The 20,352-nt window shown below is 37.8% G+C and overlaps 1 protein-coding gene across 1 annotated transcript; it reads right to left on the bottom strand.

Moving 5' to 3' along the window:
- Nucleotides 1-361: 361 nt before the first annotated feature.
- Nucleotides 362-3,297, bottom strand: LOC149847605 (putative fructokinase-5). The gene is made up of 5 exons (XM_089998475.1): nt 2,979-3,297; nt 1,591-2,001; nt 1,155-1,292; nt 940-1,056; nt 362-778 (listed from the first exon to the last, which is right to left on the bottom strand). The coding sequence occupies exons 1-5, from the start codon at nt 3,162-3,164 to the stop codon at nt 635-637; spliced, it is 996 nt and encodes a 331-aa protein (XP_089854601.1). The 5' UTR covers nt 3,165-3,297; the 3' UTR covers nt 362-634.
- Nucleotides 3,298-20,352: the final 17,055 nt, after the last annotated feature.

The raw sequence follows: 20,352 nt of genomic DNA, 5'->3' as shown, positions 1-20,352 counted from the left end.
AAATAGGAAAGAATCAAGGGTCGTATCCCTTACCTTTCCATTCGGGGTTTTTCCATCCGATGAGGGAACAAATCCTGCTCACTGACTGCATTCAGCAGCCTGCGCTCATGGAGGGCAGCAGTTCAGCTGAGGAGAAGTTTTCCCCTACTCCAACCACCACCAGCAGCTTCCCCTGCTCCAGCCACCGATCCCGGTTCAACGATGGCGGCTTCAGGTATGCTACTGCCCCTGCAGTTTTTTGCAGGGTTTACTGTTTCTATTGTTTGTGCAGAGGCTGCACGATTCACTCAACAATATTTGGTTACATGGGACATTATGCAACCACCCACACACACACACACACACACACCACAACTTCTGCGAGCATTCTTTCGATGTTGGTCATAAATCAGTAAAAAATAATCAGCACAATGATTTTCCACTTCTTAGTGATCACATTTAGGGAAGAAGCAACTGCACTTCAATGAATGGCCAAGTGGTTCATGTTGCTATCAATGCCAAAGAAAAAACTCTAGAGCCGTCATTCTCCTATGAAGAAAATATGAAGCAAAAACAAGAAATAAAAGCCAAAATAAAAAAGGAACCAAAAACTAAAGCGTCAGGTCCCCAGTAGTGACAACAAAAGGAAATCTGTCTACGCCTTGGGGTTTTTGTTGCTCTCGACCAGCTTCAGAGCAGTGTTTGTATCAGGAAGAGCTGGAATAGCCCCCTTCTGGGTTGTGCAGATGGCTCCACATGAATTTGCAAACGTCAGTGCGTCCCTCAGTTTCTTTTCATCCTGCACCAACAAAGTTACTACAACCAGTAAAAAGAAGAAAAAAAAGGCCTGTAATAACAAATTCCTTTTTTTCTTGTTTTAATGCAAGCTATTTTCATTTGATTCTAGCAGTAATGACAAAATACTAAACCAAGTAAAACAAATGGTATAACAATAACGACCTGAATGAGATCGAAATCCTTGCTAAGTTGAACCAGGAGTGCACCAACAAAGGCATCGCCTGCTCCAGTTGTGTCTATTGTCTTGACTGAGAACCCACAGACCCTTCCTTTGAAGTTCTATAACAGAAGACAATTTTTAATCAATAAGTTTCACCTTTTTCTTTGTTCTAATACCATGTCATCCAGACAAAAAACGTCTCTACAAAATTAAAAACCTTAGTGAAATATCTGCAACCCTTTTCCCCATCAGTGACGACCATCAATTTCAATCCTTCATGCCACAACGAAAGAACCACATCTTCCTTAGCAGGATCCCCACCGTTAGTCAAGAATGAAACTTCATCATCACTAACCTGCAAGATTCCCATAAAAGAATGCTCAAGATAAATATACACAATAAACATACTGTCTCACAGAGAGACCCTCTGCTCTTCTCGGACAAACTTTCTTTTTCTCTTTGCAGTTATATACGATTATGCCTTTTTTTTAACTTCCACTAGGTCCGTAAGCTTCAAAATGATCCAAAACTAATAAAATTTCAGCATTATTCATTTAAAATTTCCATACTATATAAAAGGAAAAAAGAACACTCCAAATGTATGTCCTAGAAATGAATGATAAAGATAACAGGAATGAATTCAGGTTCCTTACTTTGATGATGTCTGCTTCATTCCATATGCTCTTGATACCTTCACGGGCAGCTTCAGCAGAAGGCCACAGAGGCAGCCTTACATTCGGATCATAGGAGAGCAACAAGCCGGCTTCCCTAGCAGCCTTCATAGCAGCAAGGTGTGCTGAGCGGCACGGCTCAGAGATCAAACTGATTGAACCATAGTGAAAGATCTTTCCACTCTTGATCAAATCTAGTTTAAGCTCGGATTCTTTGAGCAGCATATCAGCACTAGGGTTTCTATAAAACATGAACTCCCTTTCACCATTCTTCTTCAAGGTGACGAAAGCTAGCGCCGTTCGAGCGTGTTTGTCGAAACAGACACCACTGTCATCCACGCCATTAACCTTTAAGATATCCACTAACATGCGCCCGAATTCATCATCGCCAAACTGAAGCCAAGAAACATGGTTATATACTAGAAACCAATACAACTTGATAGTGGAAGAGCCAATAATTAATGAACTCTGCTTACATCAGAGGGACCTTCTTATCCAGATCTAGTAAACTTTGCCTATTGTTTTTCAAATATCAATTGAAGGAAGGAAGTTAATAAGGTAGAGGAGGTAAGCCAATCAGCTAAAATGAAATGGATAAATAACAGATCTGAAACGTTAAGCAAAATTCGTGCAAGAAAAACTAACCAAACAATTTAAAAAGAAAAAAAGAGAGATCCTGTAAATAGTCAAAACAAGATCCGGAGGGGTGAACAAAAAAACAGAGGAATGCAAACCAGAAACAGAACCCACAGATCAAAGTATCTAAAAAGAAAAATACCAATCTGATTAAATCAAAACAGAGAAATGGGAAAAAACAAATCAATAATCAATAATCTTTCTCGTTTTTCCTCATCGAATATCCGACGATATCATCAAGCATTGCAGTATTAGTGTAATCGAACAAGCCTAAAAGAAGAGAACCAGGGTTTTGTTTTCTATGCTCAGCAGGCCAATTGTCCCTTAAAAGTATTAAAAAGGGAAAAAAATGAAACCCACAAACAGATTCGTGAGAAACATAAAGAAAATGAATCAAGAAACAGACAATCTAACCATTTAAACAGCATAACCTTATTAAGTAGCGAAAAGCGGGAGATTTTAAAATGAAAAGAATGCCACCCGTAAAAAAAAAAAAGAACAATATCGCTTTTTTTTTAGAGAGGAACAATGTCGATTTGTGAAACAGAAAAAGGAGAAATAAGACGGTGCGATGTAGATCATCTCAAAAACAAAAGAAAAGAAGGAAAGACGATCAATGAAGAGAAAAAACAATGAGAACAAGAACTGATGCCTATGAGATCTGACAAGCATTGTAGATCTAGTACCTAAGGTGATGCAGGGGCCATGAGAGAAATAGAGAGGAGGGGGGCAACCTTGCCGACGAAAGCAGATCTGCCGCAAAGCTTGGTGATGGAGACAGCAACATTGGCGGGGGCGCCACCAGGAGCCTTGAGGAACCCAGACGACTCCGCCAGCGACAGACCCGCCACGTCCGGTACGAAATCTATCAGCATCTCACCGAAGCAAACGATCAGAGCATTGCTATTGCCGATCGTCATCTTCTTTTCCTTTCCCCGCACAGCAGAATCAACAACAAAGGGGACCAATTGATGTATTGTGATCAACAAGGAGGTGGCGCTTCCTCAAAGGCGTTTAAATATTTACTCTCAGATATTCTTCCGCTTCTCTCTCTCTCTCCTTTAGTTACAGTGGTTATCCAAATCTAGAAAGATAAAAATTAGAAAGTGGAGACTTGTGATCAAAATAAAGATTAAGATAAGAACGAGAGTCAGTGGGATCAGTTGAGAGCTCATTGACTCTTTATATCGTGTTACACCATCATGTAAGCCATAGTATTATGTAAGGTTGGCCGCTTTGAATTTTTGTAAACGACGATATAGTGGTTAAACATCTTTTTCAGCCCTTTTCTTACTATCGAACGCTTCGTTAGCCTTCACGAGCCCCCTTGAACTTGAAGTATGAAAGGGGTTGCTTCACGAGCCCCCTTGAAGTATGAAAGGGGTTGGATATATGTACCCATATTGTGCTCGTGTCTGAGTTTCTGACTACAAATTGTATCCCATAAACTCCAGACAAGCCTACTGGGTTCATTTACATAAGGTCTGGTCCAGGTTCCATGTGGGTCTCTGATCCTAGTCCAAAACATGATTTGTTAATGGGTGATAAAGCCTAACCATGGAAGCACGATATGTAATGTAATCAGTGAGATCACAACAGAACGGCGAAAAGTAAAGCAACAATGTATATCAGGAAACAAACGGTTGGGATGTGAGCCTTTTTACTCTTGCATGGCTAAGTTGGTCATGTGAATATGTATGTGATGGTGGGTTCGATTGGGATTGGTTCGGGGAATGCGCCCCAGTTCCTAAGGAAACAGTCAGGATTCAGTGGAGGGGCCAGTGCGTTCTGAGAACGTCCAAAAAAAAAACCTAGTAATGACAGGCTGGCAGTTTTAATGCAAAGCGTATCCTCAAATGCAATCTAGGCCCTAGATCCCAATTCCCCACCCATCCAAGGGCATTTACCCAGATTGGCCTTGCACCATCAGATCCGGCACTCATCAATGACAACGGGTCAGGTCGTCAGCTTGGCACTTGCAGTGTAAAGATCAAGGGGGTCCTTGGATGCTGTTAACAGTCCTGTGCCAATGGACGGCATCAAATGGCCATGGATTTTGCTTCCATGCGTTCTCAGCTAAAGAGCAAGTTAAGCCCACAGAAATTGGCCAAGCATGAAAAAGGGTGCGATGGAAATTGATTATTATTATTATTATTATTTTTGAGGGGGACGAGAGGTGCATCCAATTTTGTGCCTGCCAACTTATTATCTCCTTTCACGTTCTTTTTCTTTCGGGACGGGTCATTTTGTTCCTTTCTCATTAGAACTGAAGAAAGAAGACATCTATCGATTAACAAAAAAATGGTTGGTCCTGAGGTTGAGCCATAAAAACCAACTCCACCAACCAAACAATCTTCGGTTTGAAGTAATGGCCAAATCAATGGATGGTACAATAGCGCTTCATCTTTTACCTACCCGCAAAGCCTACACTGTCGGTTGTGATAAAGAATTTTCATTGCCTACTCCCCTGTCCCCCAGGAGGGTTGGTGGGAGAAGGGGAGGCGCATCGCTGCTTTCACAGGCTGGGGTTCCCCATAGTTGTGCAGAGAGACTGCAAAGTGGGAGTTCCTTTTCCTTCAGCAATATTGTTTGTTTGTTTTTTCATAGGCAAGGCAGACCCCCAAGGCCACGTTTATACAACCATACCATTGCGTTTTGAACTTTCAACGTCTCTCAAAATAAGGTGACGTACACTAACTGCTCCTGCCAGACAAACAGAGCCTCAGTTGGTTGGTTCCTTCCGCAACATTGTCATGCTTGAGGGAAAGTCCTTTTGTTTTGATGGTTAATCATGACCACCCACATAGAATTCAGAAATAGCATTAGGAAATGGAAAAACTCGTGTTGGTAGATCATTATTTTCAGGATGGTACCATTTGTTGCCACTCCGTGAAGAATGCCTAGCCTAGCTAGCTAGTCATATGTCTGCACATGGTTCTGCTATTCACTCTTGGACCAAAGCACAGTTTTTAAATACAATGGAAGGTTCGAATCTGGTTTTGGGATTTGCGTAGGTTGTATGGATCCAAGCAGATCTGATGTCACAATGTATTGGGACTGACCACCGTAAGATAGCCGCAACGTCGATCGTGAGCTCTGAAGCACAATCTGGCAAGATTGCATGGGGAAGAGATCCAAAAAGAGACTGGCCAATGCCGATGCTAAATGCCGTGGAAAGGGAAAAACAAGGTGCTTGGTCAAATGGGGACCGTCGAATGCAACTCTTTTCCAAGTCTCCTTTCTATCTTCCAAACATGGACCTCTATAATTCTGCCAACTGAAAAAACAGTCACGACCGTTGAATATTCATAACATAATCGTTTTATGACATTGAAGAATGCTTAATTTTATTGTTAAAAAATATGCCAAGCATGCCCAATTAAAAAAATGGCTCTAAACTATTTGGGCAAGTTTGAGAATCAGTATCATCATGAATTCATTTGTTAAAAAAGTCCAATGCCAACGTGCAACATAGAGAAATTAAACCATTAATGAAGGAATGGTACCAGTGTCGGTAATGCAGGTCTGCACCCCATCACTAGTTTTTTGATATTTACAAGGAGAAACCGCTCCAGAAACAGAGACCTAGCGGGTCTGGTTCTGCCTGTCGTACTTATGGTCACTGTTCTGAAAGTCTCCATGCTTCCGCTTCCGCTTCCACAAGGGGTGACACTGCACCCCCATCACTTATTAAAAGTCTTTAAAATGTCAGTCCTTGCTTAAACCAACGAGCCCTATGCCATGCCAAAGTCCAGCATGTTTATGACTTGAATTAAGTGTGGGCCTATCAAAAATGCTGGTGATAGGCCTAGTCTGACTTGATTCTGGTCGCCGGAAGAACTTCAACTTCTCTTCAGTGGGGCCGATTTAATTACTTCTCCATACGCTTCAGGTGGCATTTTTGGCTCTTCTTAATATTGAGACTTATTGTAGCTCATAATTTCTACCGCCTCTAGTTGTTGTTTTTGCCTCTTCCTCTAAGATTTCTTCAAAAGCTTATGCTTATGTCATTTCATAGCATTGGTAGATCCAAACAAGTGCACGAGATTGTATATTTTCTTGTGTTAGTTAAATGATGCTTGAATTTTGAAATGCCTCCATGAATCTATTGTTGGATATAACGGATCTGGGTCCAACCCTTTTGAGTGACCCGGTTTGACACCATTAGTGGACCACATAATGGGGAGATAGTGGGTAGCGGTTACGTACGTAACTGCCTCTTTCCCCATTATATAAGGGGGTTGACTGCTAAGAAGATGATGAGAGTTTCGCTGCAAGTCTACCTGTGAACACTCAAAATTTTCCAAAATTTTGTAAAAATGACCCTTTTGCCCCTAACCCCGTTTTCTGAGAAAATCAAGTCATTTCTTCAGATTTTCTAAATTAAATTCCATAAAGCTATATTCAAAATTAATTCTGGATCCGAATCCAGTACTTTAAATCCATATTACCTCCAAAAATCCGGATCAAAACCCGTTTCTGAAGAAATCTTCTCAAAATAGCTTTTAAATTCTCAGAAAAATTCCCTTTTGTAAATATTTTTGCAAAAACACAAAAAAATCAGTTTTAATCTTTGTTTTCTCACAAAACTTTAGGATTTTATTGTAAAAATACAAAAAATTTGAAAAATAACACAAAAACCAAAAAATTGGAACAATTTTAAGAAAAACGAATGAGTTTAACCTCTTAAAAAATCAAATTTTTGCTAAAAGCCTCGGGAGCCCCCTCTTTATAAAATCTTGAAAAACAAAGGGGCTCCTCGGTAAACTTTTTCTTTTTAGGGTTTTGTAAAATCCTTCGTAAGAAAGGAAAAGGGGGAAAAACCTCCTGCACGCACCTGACCTTCTTCTCACCGAAACCCTACATCCTCCAAACCCTCTCTCACCATGGCGCACCCTCTCTCCGTCGCCGCCCATCTCCAACGGCCACAAACCCTAACAAACTTCTCGAATCTCCTTCTCTCTCTTTAAAAGAGGGCACGGAGGAGAAGCTTAGACCATCGCCTCTCACCCCACCATCGCTCTCTCCTTCCTTCAACGCTTCTCTTCATCGTCTTCACCTCCCCCTTTGTATTTTCTACACTCCTCTGGTGTCTCCCCTCTCCAAGCAAAAACTGAAGGCATCTACAAGGGGATCGTGAGGGCAGACTTCAGCATCCATCAACTTCATCCGTTTCCACCCTCCCCCTCCCTTTTTCTCTTTCCTTCAGAAGCATCGCGTATCACCCCAGCCCTCTTCTTGCATCTCTTTCAAATCCCATACCTCTGTCTCCTTCTTCTTCTCTTTTCTGTTTCTTTTTCTGGGCATCACCGAACGAGGATCGATCCTACAGCAAAGTCAGCCCCATCTACGCCTCTCTTCTGATCGACTGAAAGGTTTCCCGTCCCTGCAATAACAGCAATACAGGTAATAATGCTTTCTCCCTATGATCATGTTCTCCCTTTTCGATTTCTTATTTTATCCCAACAAACGCACCTCTTGTAGAATCCGATTTGCATATGGCAAATCAATTCACACAGTGCAATATCAATGGAACTTTCAAGTTCCAACAATTTTTTTTTCTTTCTTTCTTCTTCTCTCCTTTCTCTTTCTTTCTCTATTTCTTATTTTCACTGCGATTGGTTTTTGGATTTCAATTTGCCTGTTCACGTTTTCAATTATCTCCAAATGTCATTACAATTTGTAAACAAGGTATTGCGCTCATTGGGTTTTATTTGCATTATCAGGTAAGCCTTAGTTTTGCATTTCTGTATTTGTCATATGGACTTTTCCATTTCTTTTTTTTTCTTTTTTTTTTTCTTTTTTCTTTTGGATCTTGATCTTCATGTCTCTACGTTGATCCCCTGTTACTATCAATCCCCACCTATATGTTATCACCCAATATTTGTCGTGAGCACTACCAATTGAGGCATTAAGTTGCTGCATTGATGAGGAATTGCCATGATCAAGACTCCATTGTTTTCCATTTTGTTCAGTATAAATCAATTCACAGGGATCGTTTCATGGCGGATCAACTTGCTGCTGACTATCTTGTCAAAGTTGTTATGTCGTGAAAGGGTAATGTGAGGGACCGAACTGCTGATAAGAATCAGTTGATGTTAAAAACCAGGCAGAAATTTTTCTCCAGAAGCTCCTTTTTCATTATTTCATTCTTTCTTTTGTTTTTTTTCCCTTTTCATTTTTTTTTTACATTTAATCTGAAGCCATGTTTTGTATTTTACATTCTATATTTCACCTGCATAGAAACCTTGTATGTCCGTTGTAAATATGAAAGATATCCCTAATCCGGATGACACCACTTATTATGCGTGATTTCTTCCCTCTGTGGTCAAGGTTCTATTTAATGACTCGCTAACTCTTAAGATTTCCTTTAATAGGTCTCCTGGTGAGGCTTCTCTTTGGCAGGATTCATGCATTATAACTGTTGGAGTAACTTTGTTATTCTGAGTCATTTGAGCACCAGAGGGACGGATCACATATCGTGAAAGTTGAAGGTGTCACCCAGGGTTTTTGGGTGTTCCTTGGGGCATAATTCTAGGGTCCCATATGTCCGCCGGGCCTGCTGGGATGTGATCTCGCAATGGTCAATTCACATAATGTGCAAACCAGAGTAACTCGCTCGGTAGCAAATGGCCCCTTTCATTCACAGTTGTATTTCTTTATTTTTCTTTTTACTTACTGTGTAGCTTAGCAAGTGTCTCCAGTCTTTTGTCCATTTCCTTCTAACATTCTTAATATATATATATATATATATATATATATATATATATATATATATATATATATATATATATATATATATATATATATATATATATATATATATATATATATATCTGGTTTATCTCTTCTGTGTTTGTTGTATGTTTCAATATCACATGATGTCATTCCTGCTTAATTCCTTGTTCATTTGGCTAACTTTGAATATGTCTCAGATATAGCAAATTATCGCAATTTACATTACGTCTCTCTTAATTAATATTCCTGCTAGTGAGATTCACAGATCATTATAATCAGTCATTGGAGTTCTTTTTGCTGCTATTAGCAGGGCTATGTTTCATAACGAAATATTCTTCTTCTTACTAATTTTCTATTTTCATTGATTCCTCATCCTTGATAGTTTATATCAGCTGGTTATAACGACTGAGAAGAGATTCATCCAGTAGATGTCATAATTCGTCTTCAATAAATTTTTCCTCTCCACATCAAGGAGGAGTCAGTTTAATTCATATTATAACTCTCTGTTTATGAGGAATCCATATTATTTAGGTTCTTTTTTTTTACCTGATGTTATTCATTAGTTATAGGTATTGGCAGGATGACTCAAGTGCGTATTATACTTCCCCAAAGTTCCATTCATTATGAGCCGTTTTTATTAACATTGGAGGGAGATGTGATAATGTGAGATCAGGTGTGATGTTGGTATCTAGAGGGTCACACCATCTGAGTGTGAACAAGAGCTGAGATGAGTTTGAAACAAACATGTATTTTCAGTTCATAAATGTCAAAAGTCCGAACTTTACTCATTTATCTGCTTTAATTCTTATAATGATTTTGTGTTTAAAATTTGTATTGAATTTACTTGCCAATTTGCTTTGTCAAAAATTAGGTGATTTGTTTACAGGAAAAAGGTTGTATTACATCAAAAAGAGGTAATGTATTTATAGATATATTTGGATACTGATTTTGGTAATCTGAGATCTCATATGGTGAACATTACTTTTGATATTGCTGATTCCAAGTTAATAATATGAGATCCGGTACTTATAGTGAACGTCCTGCCATTTGGAAGAATTTTGAATTCTATCTGATTGACAATTTGTAAAAAAGTTTTATTTTGGTGTTGATTTTAATAATCTAGTAGTTAGTGTTTGTTTTAAATTCTGCAAAATCCATACTGGTTATATATATACATATAAATGTTTCTTTGAAATTGAGGTGATATTCTTGTAATGTGAATGTCTTTAGAAGACTCGTAGGTTTTTCTTTCCCACAGCCACTCATTAAAACCTTGTATTCTAGCGTCCACCCACCGGCTATCTGAAAGTTCCATCCAGTCATCACTTCCACTTTCACGCAGTATAATTTGCTGTTAAAATTTTTCTGCAAACCACACGGTTCGTCATCACATGGTCATATTCATTACCAGCAGCTTACCCTGTGTCAGTTGTTACCACAATTGTTACACTTACTACAAGTGTCTTTCCTTGTATTTATAACCATGCAAAACACCCCTGTAACTTCTTTTAGCCTACAGCAGTATAAAAACACCATTATATTGCTTTTTCACACCTACAACCATGGCATATATGGCTGAAATTGTGTCTCAGCTATGTCCCCACTTCACTCATTTCACCTGGCATATCATCACCATTACAAATACCTTCCCCTATCTGTGCACCTACACAACATATCACAAAGCTGCCACCAATTTTCAATTTCCCAGCATCTTCTACCCTATTACAACCTACAACATTTATACCCTCATTCTCCAATGTCATTTCAATGTATTGTGTACATTCATCCCCACACGGCTATAGCAGTACTGAGCACTACTGTAACCTCTTATCTGCTTACAGAAGTGCCCCTGCATTACTGTGTTTTCATCTGTCACCACTCACAGCAATGTTTAGGCATTGTTGTGATTCTGTCTTAGGCACCTGTAGAAGTGCTAATCACCTCCCATATTTATGCTGGAATCTTCATTCAGTCCAACTGTGCACTATTTACACTTGCTGAAACCCAACACATACCACCCCCCTGCATGTAGCATCCACCTTCACACCAATAGCCATCACATAACTATTCCCTCACAACTCTTCATTGCATTCACAGTATTTTCTGCATCCACATCCTATCATAACACTCCCTAAGTGTGCATATAATCGGCCTTCACTAGCGCATAGGCATCTTCATAGGGATGTTAGTTTCAACGTAACCTCTTGAATTTCTTTTATATATTATACATGTTTGTTTTATGCTAACCCTATTTTACAGGAAATATGTGGAAAATATCATCATTGGGAGTTGTAAATTCAATTTTGTGTATTGTAATAATAAGACCTTAATGAGAATTTACATTTCTTGTTTTAGGTAGAATGGATGAGCATTGTAAATATCATTGAATTACTTGTTTTTCAAGCATTTTGCCTTTATTTATTTATTTTTCAAATTCCCACAATGGTGAAACACGAATGGCACGTGCACCATTTCATAAAAGGTAAGTTAATTCTAAGTTGATGATTTACACCAACGGCCATAGTCGGGGTGTAAACAAGACTTAGTATTTTTATCTTTTATGAAATAACACTGGATCTACACTGGATCCACTTTCAAAATCATCATATTTTCTTTAAATATTTTCCTCTTTTATTAGAACTTAATCTAAAATTAATTCAACATATATACCAATGGCCATAGTCAGGGTATATTGAGAACTAATTTCATTTTAAATTCTATAAAAGCACCAAAAAGGTATTTTATCCTTCATTTGAAATTTGATATGACTATTATATAATACATTCAATGACCATAGTCAGGAGTGTATTATATCATTAATCTTATTTAAAATTCTTTTAAAGAATAAAATATGATTTTTAAATTCAATTTCAAAACTTATTCAAATTCATTCATCATATAGGATAGAATTGCATCATATTTTCAAAATTTACTTTTCAAAATTCCAAGTGATTCTTCTTCTTCATTTCTCAGATCAGATCTTATTCAAATCCAATTCTATCTCATTTCAAGATTCAAAAATTCAATTTCAAAGTCCAATTTGACTTTGAAACTCCAAAATCATTTTATATTCAAACTTCAAATTTCTAACTCAATTCAAAATCCAATTTCAAAGTTCGATTTAACTTTGAAGTTTCGGATTCATCTTCTGATTCAAAATCAAGTTTTCTTCAAGTTTTAAATCAAAGTTGAGATTGACTCTAAATCTCAAAATCCAAACCTTCCTAAGTTCAATCTGGGTTTTCAAAACCCAGGTCCATCTTTAAAAGTCCTATTTGGACTTTTTAAAACCCGAAACCAAAGTTAGATCCTAATCTTAGATCCAGATTTCCAAGTATAAACCCAATTTTACTTTGGATCTTAGACTTCAGATCCAAAAATTCCATTCTAGGATCCAGAATCCAACTCTACTTTGGATCTCAGATTCAGATCCAAATTCCAATTCTTAGGATCCAAAATCCAACTCTACTTTGGATCTCAGATTCAGATCTAAATTCCAATTCTTAGGGTCCAGAATCCAACTCTACTTTGGATCTCAACTTCAGATCCAAAATCCATTTCTTAGGATCCAGAACCCAATTCTACATTGGATCTCAGACTTCAGATCCAAAATCCATTCTTTAAGATTCAGAATCCAATTCACCTCGGATCTCGGACTTTAGATCCAAATCCATTCTAGGATCCAATATCCAATTCTACTTTGGATCTCAGACCTCAGATCCAATTCCATCTTAGGATCCAGAGTCCAACCCTATCTTGGACCTCAGATTTCATATCCAAATATCATCTTGGATTCCAAATCTTGAATCCAATTCCATCCAAAATTCCAAATCCAAATTCCACCTTAATTCCAATCCTTAAAACCAATTCCATTTCATTCTAGATTTCAAATCAAGTTCCCATTTCAAATCCTAAGTTCAAAATTCAACTTTGAATTCTATTCAGAATCTAGATATTGGATTCGGATTTCATCTTGAAAAATCCAACTTTTAAATCAATTTCATTTCTCAATTTTGTTCAAATTTCCCAATTCTATCTTTCCTTCTGATTCAATTCCATTTTCATTTCTATTCTGATTCAAAGTCCATTTATGACTTTGAAAATTCCTTTTATCTCAAAACTTCAAAATCATTTTCCAAAATCCAGATTCATTTTCCCAAGCTATTGATCATTCTAAAAACTTAGAACTTCAAATCTTTAAAGTTCTAAGTTAGAAATCATTTCTTCACTTTATCAGATTCATCTCTGAAACACTTGAGAATTCTTCAAAACATTTTCAAAAGAGCATACATCTTTGCATTTTTGCACAAGTATGATTCTTTGTGCATTTAGACTTAGGATAAATTCTTAGATAATTTCTTAGCAAAGCAAAAGACATTAAATTCGACCCTTGGTTTGATTACCCCTGGTAAAGGCGCCAGGAACGGTCGAACCTCGTACCGACGAGCGGATCCCGTCTCCCAGTTTTCCCGCAAATATTTCAAAAACGGAGGCGAGTTATTTCAAATATTTTCAAAATTAAGGTCAAGTGAGACCCGCAAAAGAATTCCTCTCCTTCTTTTCTCTTCTTTTCTCTTCTCTCTTTCTTTCTGCCTTTTATCTTTCTCCCTTCAAAAAGTAGGAAAATAAGAGGTTGGAAAGAAAAAGAGAAGGAAGATAGAGAATATTACGAGAGGAAAAATTTTGCGATGATCACAGGTTTGGCGACCGAGATGGGACTCGTCTTCGTCCGGTCGAATTTAATGCCTTTTCTTCTTTGCTTTGATATTATCTAAGTCTTTATTCTTCAAATGTCAGCTTCATTTCTATGCAAACCTTAGGAAGCCTAGATTTTGTCCTAAGGTGACATCATTGCATATAGGATCTAAGTATTGTTTGGTAGGACCATATTGAGGAGATTATTCCATGTTCACACTAGGCTTAGGTCTTAAATACAACTCTCCTCAATTTTAGGGATTGAATGCAAACAATGTATGCAAGTGTATGCTTCTCTTCATTTTAATCTATCTCTTTAGGACTTGCATTAGAGCCTTCTGATTTTCTTGCATGTTGCACATATTTTTCAAAAAAACCTCCCTACCTAATACGGTCCCGGTCTTCACGTTGCTGGGCTGTCTCACTGAACCATAGTTCGGGAGAGAGCTTCACAACTGGACCACTTATTTGGGTTCGCGCCCCCCTACCACGTACCTAAGGGCCATAGTCTGAGGTATATCGGTAGGTGCTCAAGGATGTTGGGAAGACATTACCTTAGAACCGGAGGAATATTTCTATGCCACGTACTTCGAGCTTCGGCTTGGGTATATCGGCGTATCTTGATTGGAATCAGATGATCTGAACCCTAGAGTTAGGATTAAGGTCCTACAAGCCATTTCAAAATATTGCATTTAGAGTCAGTCTCTAGAGAATGTTGTTTGTGCATCCTTGTTTGTATATCTATGATTGTATGATATTTTATATTCCCTATATTTTTCAAAATCCTGGGTATATATTATTCAAAATTTCCTCCTTATTTTAAAACCCAGGTGTATTTTCCTTTTTCTTCTCTTGATTCTTTTTTATCCTGCCTGCAATTCTTTTCTATATTTTATTCCTTACCCTCATTTACAATAAAACATCTTCTGTCAGGATATGTCCTTTTCAAAATTTATCTTTATTCACATTTTACTTATCTATCCTTTTTAGAAAAACAGTGCGGTTGTCACAAATTTTTGGTGACAACCCGATCCCTCGTAATGGGATGTTTTCATATTCAAATTATGATTTCCTCATTTATTAAAATTTCTTCCTAGATCTTTTCTAAAAAAGCCCGTTTATGCTCTACAGAGAGCATCAGCATTATCAGTTGATTTGGGGCAAAGCTCAGAGATTACACTGCTCTAACATCTCAGTTACAAAGCAGAAAGTAAGGAATGGATTCTCGAAAGTCTGTCAGAGAAGGAGTTCAGGACAGCAAAAGTGAGATCGATCCTGCGATATATCAATTATTCAAAAAGATGATGGTGGAGATATTATCTGAGCAAGCTGAAGCCAATTGCGGAAAAACTCCCACAGAAGGAAAGGCACCTGTCACTTTCCCCATGAATAAGCACATCAATATCAGTGTAGGAAATTCCAAAGCCAATAGGGGCAGCAATCAAGGCAACCAGGGCAGCAACTTGAGAGAGCATAAAAGCCAGATTGGGAAATATTGTGAAAACCATGATAGACCTCTTCAATACAGTCCTCAACAAAAAGGCAAGAAGCAAGAAGAACCAAAGCGCAAGGATTGGAGCAGGGATTGAGATTTCACTCCTTTGGATGAACCGCTCGACAAAATCCTCGAATACATGATGTCTAACGGATTGCTCAGGCTCCCAAAAGCCGCCAGCCCTTCCACAGTCATGGGAAAATATATAGACCAGTTCTGCAGATACCATCAAGTAACAGGGCATGACACTGAGCATTGCTTCATCTTCAAGAATATAGTTCAAGACTGCCTTGATAAGAATCTCTTTGTCAAAAATGAAGAAGAAAAGCATCCAGATCTCCTAAACATGCAAGCTCAATCCAGCTACCAGGCAAGGGTCAGTGCTCAGCAGAAGCCAAACAAGCCGAAGAAAGCAAAGCATGAAGGTTGGGGTTATGATCGTCAGCTTACCCCTCTAGGTCAGCCGATCGAAGAAGTTCTCCAATACCTACTCGAGAAAGAAATGATCAAGCTCCCAAAGCAGGATGATCCCTCTGTCACCAAAGGAAAATGGAAGAATCGCTTTTGCAAATTTCATCGAGCAAGGGGGCATGACACGGAGCGCTGTTTCGTCCTAAAAAACATTGTGCAGGACTACATTGATAAAGAGCTCCTGGTGCCAGAGGAAGGAGAAGAGCAGCCTGCAGTTTCAGCCGAACCATTTCCATACTACTCAGAGAGTTGAAACTACCAAGATTTTTCGCTTTCATCCCTTTTTGTTAGTCGCTTTGTAGGGGCAAGTCAGCCCGGTCTTTGTGATTTCTTTCTAGTTAAAATACTTGTAAATATTCAGTTCTGTCATCAACTCTTGCTTATCAATGAAATGTCGATTTTCTTTATATCTTTGATATTCAATGCTTTCTTCTTTTTGCTATATTGGGGCATTAAATTCTTTTTCTTTTTCAAAAATACGGGACAATCCTGACATCATTCATGAGAGAAATGATATTACCTATGAGGGTCTTTTAAAAACCATGAAAATTTTAGTTCAAATATTCTATTACAACCTTTTTTAAAGATCAACCCTTGTGTTGATCATATTTTTCTACAAATTGATTTTAAATCATTGCATTTCAAAGATCAACCCCTAAGTTGATCATATTGATTTCAAATTATTGCATTTCAAACATCAACCCTTGTGTTGATCATATCTTTCTAAAACAAATTGATTTCAAATCATTGCATTTCAAAGATCAACCCTTGTGTTGATCATACTTTCTGAAAATTGATTTCGAATTATTGCATTTCAAAGATCGACCTTTGTGTTGATCATATTTTCTAAAAATTTGGTTTTCAAAACATTACATTTCAAAAAGATCAACCCTTGTGTTGATCATATTTTCTAAAAATTTGGTTTTCAAATCATTACATTCAAAGATCAATCCCTGGCGTTGATCATATTTTCCAAAAAATTGACTTCAAATCATTACATTCAAAGATCAATCCCTGGCGTTGATCATATTTTCCAAAAAATTGACTTCAAATCATTACATTCAAAGATCAACCCTTTGTGTTGATCTCATTTTCCAAAAATTTTGATTTCATTCAAAGATCAATCCCTTGTGTTGATCTCATTTTCCAAAAATATGATTTCATTTCATTCAAGGATCAATCCCTTGTGTTGATCTCATTTTCCAAAAATTTGATTTCATTTCGTTTAAAAGATCAATCCCTTGTGTTGATCTCATTTTCCAAAAAATTGATTTCATTACATTCAAAGATCAACCCTTGTGTTGATCATATTTTCTAAAAAGTTGATTTCAAATCATTACATTCAAAGATCAACCCTTGTGTTGATCATATTTTCTGAAAATTGATTTCAAATCATTACATTCAAATATCAACCCTCGTGTTGGTCATATTTTCTAAAAATTAGTTTTCAAATCATTGCTTCAAAAAATTAACCCTCATGATGATCTCTCATGAATGATCCCTTTTTAAGGATTAGCTCTATAGTCTTTCCTTCCAAAAATGATTTTTCTCATCTTCTTCTCTCATTTTAAAGATCCCACATGCAGGAAGGATCAAACTCTTTTTCTCAACTTTTATCAACCTTTTGTTTATTCATCTTTATCAGTTTTATCAATTTTATTCATTTTTATTAATAAGTCATCCATTTTATTAAATCCTCCTGATTCTTATTTCAAAAATTACCCTTTCACGTTAAGGGATAAGCCTGATGCCTCTTTTCTCGTGAGGTATTTCTTTTGCCTTCTTTTCTTTCTCTACCCTTTCAGGTTAAGGGATAAACCTGATGCCTCTTTCCCATGTGGTATTTCCTTTTCTTTCTTTTCTTTCTTTCTCCCCCTTCAGGTTAAGGGATAAACCTGAAACCTCATCCTACGAGGTCCTTCTTTCTTCAGGATAAGGGATAGTCCTGAATGTCTTTTTCTTTTAAAGATAAATCCTTTTTCTTCATTCAATTTTATCAGTTTTATCTCTTAGTTAAGTTTCAATTCTTCCAATTCTTTATTAAAACTTTTCATCAACTTTTGCCTAAATTTTATTCTTTTCCCATTCAAGATAAGGGATAATCCTGAAACCCCTCATAGGAGCAACAATGCTACCTGTGAGAATTCTTTTACAAAGATTCTTTCCATAAAATTTCCTTGATTCTTCTCTTTTTGTCAAATCTTCCATCAATTTCTATCTCTTCTCATTTTGTTCTCTTCAAATTTTATTCCTCCCCAATCAAGATAAAGGGGCAATCAGATTGTGCAAATGAATTCAGTCATCTGAATGATCACTCTCAATCCCAGGTCCGTTCCTTGCGCTGGCAAACTTTCAAAATTCAATCTTTTGATTAAAAAACTTTCTGTCAAAGACCTGAGTCTCCACTTGGGCTTCTTCCTCTATTTCTTTCATTTGAAGTTCTGAGTTCCGACCAGGACTTCCTTTTGAATCCAATCCTCGCATTGAAAATACTTCATTTCTTTGGAAATCCGAGTTCCAGCTCAGGTTTTTCTTCTATTATTTTCAGTCGAAGTTCTGAGTTCCGACCAGGACTTCCTTCTGAATCCAATCCTCGCATTGAAAATCCTTCATTTCTTTGGAAATCCGAGTTCCAGCTCGGGTTTTTCTTCTATTATTTTCAGTCGAAGTTATGAGTTCCGACCAGGACCTCCTTTTGAATCCAATCCTCGCATTGGAAATCCTTCATTCCTTTGAAAATCCGAGTTTCAGCTCGGGTTTTTTTCTTCTATTATTTTCAGTCGAAGTTCTGAGTTCCGACCAGGACTTCCTTTTGAATCCAATCCTCGCATTGGAAATCCTTCATTCCTTTGGAAATCCGAGTTTCAGCTCGGGTTTTTCTTCCATTATTTTCAGTCGAAGTTCTGAGTTCCGACCAAGACTTCCTTTTGAATCCAATCCTCGTATTGGAAATCCTTCATTTCTTTGAAAATCCGAGTTCCAGCTCGGGTCTTTCTTCTATTATTTTCAGTCAAAGTTGTGAGTTCCGACCAGGACTTCCTTCTGAATCCAATCCTCGCATTGGAAATCCTTCATTTTTTTGGAAATTCGAGTTCCAACTCGTGTTTTTCTTCTATTATTTTCAGTCGAAGTTCTGAGTTCCGACCAGGACTTCCTTTTGAATCCAATCCTCGCATTGGAAATCCTTCATTCCAGCTCGTGTTTTTCTCCTATTATTTTCTGTCGAAGTTCTGAGTTCCGATCAGGACTTCCTTTTGAATCCAATCCTCGCATTGAAAATCCTTCATTCCTTTGGAAATCCGAGTTCCAGCTCAGGTTTTCCTTCTATTATTTTCAGTCGAAGTTCTGAGTTCCGACCAGGACTTCCTTTTGAATCCAATCCTCGCATTGGAAATCCTTCATTTCTTTGAAAATCCGAGTTCCAGCTCGGGTCTTTCTTCTATTATTTTCAGTCGAAGTTCTGAGTTCCGACCAGGACTTCCTTTTGAATCCAATCCTCGCATTGAAAATCCATCATTTCTTCTTTCCCTTCAGGTTAAGAGATAAACCTGATGCCTCCTGCTAACGAGGTATTTCTTTCCTTCTTTCCCAATTCAGGATACGTGGATAAATCCTGAAAACAGACCACATGCAGTTAGGATGTGATGGTCCATTGAATCCAGAATTTCTCATATTTTACTCATCTTTACAACCCAGTCCTCGCACTAGGGTATTTCCCAAAATCTTCAAACATATATTGAGCTCATTTGGAGGATCCGATCCTCGCGCCAATAACTTTCTACATTCGATCTTTGATCAAAATCCTTTCTTCTACAAAATTCAAGTCCTGATTTAAAATCTCCCAAAAGCTGATGTATTTCAAAACGTCCCAGTTTTTACTGGTCAGGTATTTCAAACGTTTCAGTTTTTCTGGTCAGGTATTTCAAACATCCCAATTTTTACTGGTCAGGTATTTTCGAAAAGATCCAACACTCGTTGGTCATATATTTCAAACGTTCCAGCTTCTCGCTGGTCAAGTATTTCAAACGTCCCAGCTTTTGCTGGTCATGTATTTCAAAAGATCCAACACTCGTTGGGCATATATTTCAAACATTCCAGCTTCTTGCTGGTCAGGTATTTCAAACGTTCCAGCTTTTTACTGGTCAGGTATTTCCGAAAAGATCCAACACTCGTTGGTCATATATTTCAAACGTTCCAGCTTCTCGTTGGTCAAGTATTTCAAACGTCCCAGCTTTTTCTGGTCATGTGTTTCAAAAGATCCAACACTCGTTGGGCATGTATTTCAAACGTTCCAGCTTCTTGCTGGTCAGGTATTTCAAACATTCCAGCTTTTTTGTTGGTCAGACCCAACACTCATTGGTTATGTATTTCAAAAGTTCCAGCTTCTCGCTGGTCAGGTATTTCAAACGTCCCAACTTTTGTTGGTCAGGTATTTCAAAAAGATCCAACACTCGTTGGGCATGTATTTCAAACGTCCCAGTTTCTTGTTGGTCAAGTATTTCAAACGTTCCAGCCTTTGCTGGTCAGGTATTTCCAAAAAAGATCCAACACTCGTTGGTCATGTATTTCAAACGTTCCAGTTTTACGCTCGTCAGGTATTTCAAACGTTCCAGCTTTTCGCTGGTCACACATTTCAAACGTTCCAGCTTTGCTGGTCATGTATTCCTAAAAAAGAACTCAGCTTTTGGTCGTGTATTTTCAAAAGACCC

This window comes from Nuphar pumila, chromosome 2, assembly GCF_984573655.1.
Source record: "Nuphar pumila chromosome 2, dmNupPumi1.hap1.1, whole genome shotgun sequence".
NCBI classification, from domain to species: Eukaryota; Viridiplantae; Streptophyta; class Magnoliopsida; order Nymphaeales; family Nymphaeaceae; genus Nuphar; species Nuphar pumila.
The sequence above is the reverse complement of the archived record's forward strand: the minus strand, read 5'-3'. Positions and strand labels throughout refer to the sequence as shown.

Excerpts from the sequence above, each read along its gene's own strand:
- LOC149847605 (XM_089998475.1), bottom strand. The coding sequence starts at position 3,164 with ATGACGATCGGCAATAGCAATGCTCTGATCGTTTGCTTCGGTGAGATG. Across the intron at positions 2,002-2,978 it reads GATCTGCTTTCGTCGGCAAG|TTTGGCGATGATGAATTCGG; the intron begins GTTGCCCCCCTC and ends TCTTGGCTTCAG. Across the intron at positions 1,057-1,154 it reads GTTGCAGATATTTCACTAAG|AACTTCAAAGGAAGGGTCTG; the intron begins GTTTTTAATTTT and ends CTTCTGTTATAG.